The 7,500-nt window shown below is 43.2% G+C and overlaps 1 protein-coding gene across 1 annotated transcript in view; it reads right to left on the reverse strand.

Moving 5' to 3' along the window:
* Positions 1-6,310: 6,310 nt before the first annotated feature.
* Positions 6,311-7,500, reverse strand: part of fgf1b (fibroblast growth factor 1b) — a 2,409-nt gene continuing 1,219 nt past the window's right edge. Inside the window, exons 2-3 of the mRNA XM_047805713.1 lie at positions 7,094-7,197; positions 6,311-6,778 (exon numbers count right to left, since the gene is read on the reverse strand). Of these exons, the coding sequence (XP_047661669.1) occupies positions 6,587-6,778; positions 7,094-7,197 (296 nt within the window). The 3' untranslated portion in view covers positions 6,311-6,586. The remainder of the gene's footprint in view (positions 6,779-7,093; positions 7,198-7,500) is intronic.

The following is a 7,500-nucleotide window of genomic DNA, read 5'->3' on the forward strand; positions in this document are numbered from 1 at the left end:
TTTCATCCTTCTATCTTCCTCGGGTCTGCCCTCCGCTCTTCCTTCATGAGCTCTGAAGAGTGCTAAAAAAAACTTGGCATGATTTAAGAGCAGATGAATAAAACCTATGTGACTCCTGTGTGCTTTCAGCTGCCTCTGCATACAAATGGAAGGCTTGAGCAGTGAAGTGTGAGTGTGAGACCTTCAGCTGGGCCTCAGGGTCTGCTGTTCTGCTCTAGTCTATCATGGCACTGCTCCTTTCCATCTGCAATGTGTCCCACAATCAGAAATCCAGACACTCAATCCATTCCACCACTTTCCCCCTATAGCTGTGGACTGAAGTGGATAGAAAAGACTTTACACAAGGACCAAAAGCAAACAATTTTTGGGTTAACTCACTCTCAGTATGTGTGGTTGTGAATAAACCTGGGCTCAGATGGACTGCAGGGAGCGTGATAGAGAGAGGGAGAGAGAGAGAGAGAGAGAGAGAGAGAGAGAGAGAGAGAGAGAGAGAGAGAGAGAGAGTAACTAGAGCGAGGTCACTGACAGGAAGTCTAGATTGGAAGGATAGGGAAGGAGATAGTTGGACAAAGAGGGAACAAGAGATCATGCTCGCAGGATACAGGGCCATCTCTCATACAGATCTGTCTCCTGTCTCTGAGCCTAGAGCTCTCTGTCCACTTCCCGTCCGGAAGCTCAGAGTCTTCCCTGGACGATTCCTTAAAGAGCTCCGCTCTGGCAGGCAGCCTACAAGCCTGAAATCCTCACTGCGCACCACTCAACACGCCATCCAAGCCCCGATCCGAGCCTCCGTCACATTCACATTAACCTTTAAAGACACAGGCAGAATATCAGGAGCTCCTCTGCTGCAAGACAACGACAAACCTTTAAATTCACACAGAAAATGATTCTAAAATGTATTTTACTTTCAGTGTGTAGTGATTTTTCCAAAATGGTGGTGGATTGGGAGAGTATCCCAGGAACACTGAGTGTGTTGGTGAACTCGTCTGTCTCAGTGCATCTCACACACACACACACACACACACACACACACACACACACACACACACACACACACACACACACACACACACACACACACACACACACTACACACACACACACACACACACACACTACACACACTACACGCATACACACACACACACACACACACACACTACACACACTACACACACACACACACACAGCACACACCCCACACACACACACACACACACGCACACACCACACACACACACACACCACACACACACACACACACACAAACACACACCACACACCATACACACACACACACACACACACACAGACACAGCACACACACACCACACACCACCACACACACACACACCACACACCACACTAATAACACACACACACACCCACACACCACACACAACCACACCAACCCCACCCCCACCCACCCACGCCCACCCCAACGCCCCCCACACACACACACACATCACCACACACACCGCACTCCACCCCCCACACACCCCATACCCACGCTCCCCCACATCGCTCCCCCACACACCCACCCCACACCCATTCCCCCCACACACACCCCCCTGTCACACGCACCACCCGGGCCACCCACAGACCACCACCCCCACTCCTACGCAGCGCCCACACCCTACACACACCAACACCCCCTCACTCGCCCCACCCACCCTCACCCCACACTCCCCACCACACAAACACACACAACACACACACACACACACACACACACACAGAGAGAGAAAACACCACACACCACACACACACACACCACACACACACACACATACAGAAACACACACAACAAAACACACAAAAACACAAACACACACATACAGAAAAACCACACACCACACACAAAGAAACACACACGCACACACACACACACAACACTAACACACACACACCCACACCACACACACACACACACACACACACACACACACACACACACACACACACACACACACACACACACACACACACACACACACACACACACACACACACACACACACACACACACGCTTAGGTTCAGATTACCCAGGTCCAGTCTTCCTAATGTCGTGTTATTTCTCAGTGTGAGGAAACCCAAGTGGACATGAAAAGATCATGTGACTCTCCACAGTCAGAAACCTGAACTACTACAGGGGACAATGGAGCTGTTAGAATTCACATGAAAATGAGAATGACACTTTCCCCTGTTATCAATAATACGTGTTAACACTATCTCTTTACTGAATAAACACAAAACAACAAGAAATGAACTTCCCTTTTCCCACAGACCAATGCCCGGGACTGTAAACCTCTAATGTGCCGACTTTATTTGCTTCTGTGTTCTTTCCCTTTTTGGAGAATAAATTAGACATAATTCTGATTAATTCTGTGATGACCTTGGCCGTCGCTTATACTCAGGGAATTGTTCGTTTTTGTCTGAGATCTCTGAAAAACTCTGAACGTAGGCCTTCGAGCATCAGGCACTAGAACTGTCTGTAAATTAAAGTGAGATTGAAATGGACTTATTGGAAATGGTCAGTTATCAGGACTCTCTGTGGGAGACTAAGTAAGTCCCACTCCACCCCCTTATACTGGGACAATGGGTGAGTTCTTCAAAAAGAGTGACCTATTTAGATGTTCCTGTGAATAAATGGGATAATTATAGGAGCCCTTGTGCTCTTTCACAGGAGAGGATGTGACCAAAAATAGAATGAAAGACGGAAAGGGAAGTTAGAGAGGTGGTGGCAGGGTGGTCAGGAGGAAACGTACAAAAGTGACATCATAAAGGAGAGGATATGCTGTGCTTCACCTAGGAATGTGGCTCTGAATGTGCAGTGTTTGTTTGTCAGTAGGTTAAAAGAGGTTGAGACAATAGCAGGAATGTGAGAGAGGAAGTGACGTCTGTGTGATCGATGGAGAACGGTACGATTCTCCGATTCGGAGACAGCTGTGAGGACAAAACTGTGGAAATCTTCAACAACAGCCACAAAACCATGTGTACCACCATGACAGACTGCACACGTTTCCCACCCGACTCGAGCTCCTGGAACGATAACGAGGCACGCTGGACTTCCTGGACCACATACAGAGGTCCATCTTAACGAGCCAGGACTCAACACGATGCAAAGAAAATGTAGTAATTACAGCATGAGCCTGTCTCTGTGAACACACACGTCTTCATGAACCATATAGTTACTGTGATTTTTATTGAAGTGAGCCGTGAGGTGATCGAACAGGAAGTGAGACGTGAGACGATCGTGCCGACGTGAAAATAACACAAAAGTCTTAAAAACATTTAAAACAGTATGAAGTCTGTAAATATTTCCCCAGTAACAGTGAACAGTGACCTGCGTAAATAAATACCCTAAAGGCTCTCTTTGAAATTTGCACAACTCTAAAATGTATTATTAAGTCATGGTTCCCAGAGCTGGGAGGAAACATCTGAAAACACTTAGATGACCCACTCGGTGAGATGTAATAGGTAAAACATCTTAGTGATCCGGAACCCCAGCGTTTGGTGGCATTTCTGCTGCCTGCTCAGCTCAGTTCATCACACAGGGAAGCTTCTCTGGAGAATTTATTCATATTACTTCATTGTAAAAATCATTATGTCTTCATTCAAATCATTATGACTTAACAACAGAAATCTCCAGAACATAATATTCATCTGAAAAATGTGTCTGTGCAGCACATCACTAAGGCTAGAGACGTGGTTTATTCTCCAGGCATCCAGGCATGCAAGGCACACTGGGAGGAATTCTCCTTTCTGCCTTTCTGCCAGCGGCCTGCCCTTCACTCTCCCCACAGCCTTCTGCTTTGTGTCCAAGCCAAGCGGACGGTAAGCACTTGAACAGATGGTATTCCGTCTTTAAAGAGATAGTTGGGCCAAGAACTCTAACATGGCTAATGGTGAACAGAAGCCAGCACGACCTCAGCGGTGGCTGTCAGGTTGGACACAATCAGTCCAGTTCAGTTAGTGATCTGAATCTTCATTGTCGTGGTCATGTAGCGTGTGTCTTCGCTCTTATACCTAGATGGAGAGAAGGGAAGTGAACAAGTTCAAACATGCATGATAGACTTTCGTTTTTAGCCTGAGATGGTGGTCCAGAGGGTCCTGTGTGTGTGTGTGTGTGTGTGTGTGTGTGTGTGTGTGTGTGTGTGTGTGTGTGTGTGCTCTGAGGTAACAGAGGAGTGTTTGTGCAATTTACAGGGGATTTGTCTTCCGGCCTGACACGGGTCTGTCAAAGTGTTTTATGGTTCTGGTATCTTGGCTGCAGCTGTGTTTGGGGACTCCCAGAGGAAGCTATTGCTTGTTCAGTTTACAGTGAATAGCTCTCTTCCTGCTCTGACTGTGGACTGGAGGCCAGAGTGCAGAACAGTGTGTGTGTGTGTGTGTGTGTGTGTGTGTGTGTGTGTGTGTGTGTGTGTGTGTGTGTGTGTGTGTGTGCATGGTTTAGTCGTCCCTCATGTCTGCGTGGGTGGATATGCATTTTGCACATCTGTTTGAGTCTATGGGGTTTTTGTATCTCTGTAAAGCTGAAAACTCAACACATGTCTGCTAATGGGTTTGGAATGAGCTTCTCCTACTTGTGATTCAGCACATGGATGTGACTCGTTCACGGCAGGGGGCCTGATTTCCTACAGTCACAGCTGCTGTACGCCATTTGTCTCAGCTGCTTCACAACACTTCAAATGAGGACATGATTATTATTATCACTCTGGATTTTATCACTGAAATGAAGAAATAAATTCAAATAATATCTAAAAATAAAAGATAAAACTGTGATAAATTAAGAGATGGACATGATTTGGGATCTTGAATATATATATATATATAATAAAAATATATATAATAAAATGGAATACGAAGAAGAAGAAGAAGAAGAAGAAGAAGAAGAAGAAGAAGAAGAAGAAGAAGAAGAAGAAGACAAAATCTTTTGACTAAAACCCTGAACGATTATTTATAACAGAAAAGGTTTTTTGGAGCATCACGTTTTCAAGCCTATGAGCAGATACAATACTGCCATCTAACGGACGAATTGTGTAACAAATGTTTTGCCTGTGAGTAAAACTCGCCTCTTTTTTATTTCCTGTACAAATCGTTATTCTGTGAAGGTTTTGTGTGTCCTTATATATCGTGTGTAACACTTTATAAAGACAGCTGTAGGTGAAGCTGTACAGTAGAGACGACAGACCTGAGATCAGTGTCTTCTCGTCTAACCCTAACAGCCTCTTTATGACCTTTGAACTTGCGTCCTTTGGACTCTTAAACATTCAAAGGTTGATCAACAACCCAGTGGCTTTTGCTTTCACTGTCCAAAGCAACTGTGCTGATGAATTAATAATAAATATATTGATATGCATCTGTGTTCGGGGTCTGGAGAAGGTCTAATGGTAATCTGTGAATGGTACTGATGATGATGATGATGATGATGATGATGATGATAATGATGATGATGAAGAAGATGATATTCAGGATTGTTTTTTTATGAGAAATGTTCACACCTCACCTTGATAACCTGTTCAATAGCTTACACATCCACTTAATAATAGAATTATTTACACTCAAACATCATTATTTACATTATATTAAATTATAATCTACTATAATCCATAAAAATCAATATCATTTATTTATTTCTGATCAAGTATAAAGTTCAACATAACCTACTTCCTGCAGCCCAAATAACTTTAACATCCCACCATGTAATATATATATATATATATATATATATATATATATATATATATATATATATATTATATATATATATATATTAATCATAAGGTGAAAATCTTAACAACAGCTAGTGTGTGTGTGTGTGTGTGTGTGTGTGTGTGTGTGTGTGTGTGTGTGTGTGTGTGTGTGTGTGTGTGTGTGTGTGTGTGTGTGTGACATGTGATGTGACATACAGCTAAGTACGGTGACCCATACTCAGAATTCGTTCTCTGCATTTAACCCATCCAAAGTGCACACACACAGCAGTGAATACACACACACACACACACACACACACACACACACACACACACACACACACACACACACACACACACACACACACACACACACCGTGAACACACACCCGGAGCTGTTGGCAGCCATTAATGCTGCGGCACCCGGGGAGCAGTTGGGGGGGTTCGGTGCCTTGCTCAAGGGCACCTCAGTCATGGTATTGCCATGGTATAGTGTAAAATTTGATCTTTTGATAAGTTTAAATATAAAAACGAATAAAATGTTTAATTAATATCAAAATACTTTTATATCACAAGATAAATGTACAATAACACAAAGGGAAAATTTACAATATTACACAAAAGGTGATTTATTAAGTTTAGACATAAAATCACTCTTATTTTCTATTTAAATTATTATATACATTAAAACAATACATTTTTTTCAACAATAAAATGTTTCTTGATTTAAGATTGATTTCCTCATGCTGATGTTGGCTTTACACGGAGGTTCTCCAGACCCACAAACTCAGACACTACAGTTTATCACATGTCCTATTTATAAGTGGGGTTTTTTGGTGATTTTGATATTGATCACATTTTAGCAACTAAAATACATGACACGTTGTGGTCACTGTGCAGAAATGGGCAGGAAGTAGACAGCATTCTCTCCCCTGTGGGTCTTCGGACCTCTTTTCATCTGGCCATTTTTCTTGATGCCGACGTACCAGACCCCGTGTTCCTGATGCTTGTGTGAACTGTACGTGTTGTAGTGGTTCTCCTCCATCTTCTCCATGAAATAGCAATCATCATTCAGCAGGGACTGTTATATCAGATCAGAAGAACAGATGAGTGAAGCGTGTGGCTTAAAGCTCGTATACACAGACGGCTTACGAATCAGAATCGAGTCGAGTCATTATGAAAAAAGAGTCAGAGAGTCATTACGACAAGTTTGAACATTTCTTATTGCATCATTTTACTGTCTTTGTGGTCTTATATTCTTACTGGAAATTGCCTGTTTAGCATCGCTGTGTGGGTTTTAAAGGAACCACCCTGTGACAATCATAGACACATGACACACAGTTTTGTTTGCGTTTAGTTGGAAAACAGTGTGAATGTAACTCATGCCCAAACTCACAGCGCCATAAAGCTTTCCATTTCTGTCCATGGCCAGGTAACGTCCCGCCTCCTGACCTCTGATGATCACCACACCTGCACTCACTGCTTTCACCTTTAGCAGAGCTGTGAAGAAGAAATGTGGAGCAAACAAACGTGTTGTCAGGAGGCAGATCTGTTAACCTCAGTGTCTTTGTCTTTCTTTTAAAACTGATAAACGACGATGACGTTTATTCGTATTAAATATTGTGATGTGACAAAACCTGTACATACAACTGAAGACATTTCCCTTTGCATTGTAACACTCAGACGCAGAAGACTCACGTTACGAGTCGACACGTTTAGTAAAGTGGGTGTTTTATACAGTTAGAACTTTCCCACTAAATGCTCATTAAACACACAATAGTGCGTCACAACACAAATCATTCA

The sequence above is a fragment of the Tachysurus fulvidraco genome, chromosome 21 (assembly GCF_022655615.1).
Source record: "Tachysurus fulvidraco isolate hzauxx_2018 chromosome 21, HZAU_PFXX_2.0, whole genome shotgun sequence".
NCBI classification, from domain to species: domain Eukaryota; kingdom Metazoa; phylum Chordata; class Actinopteri; order Siluriformes; family Bagridae; genus Tachysurus; species Tachysurus fulvidraco.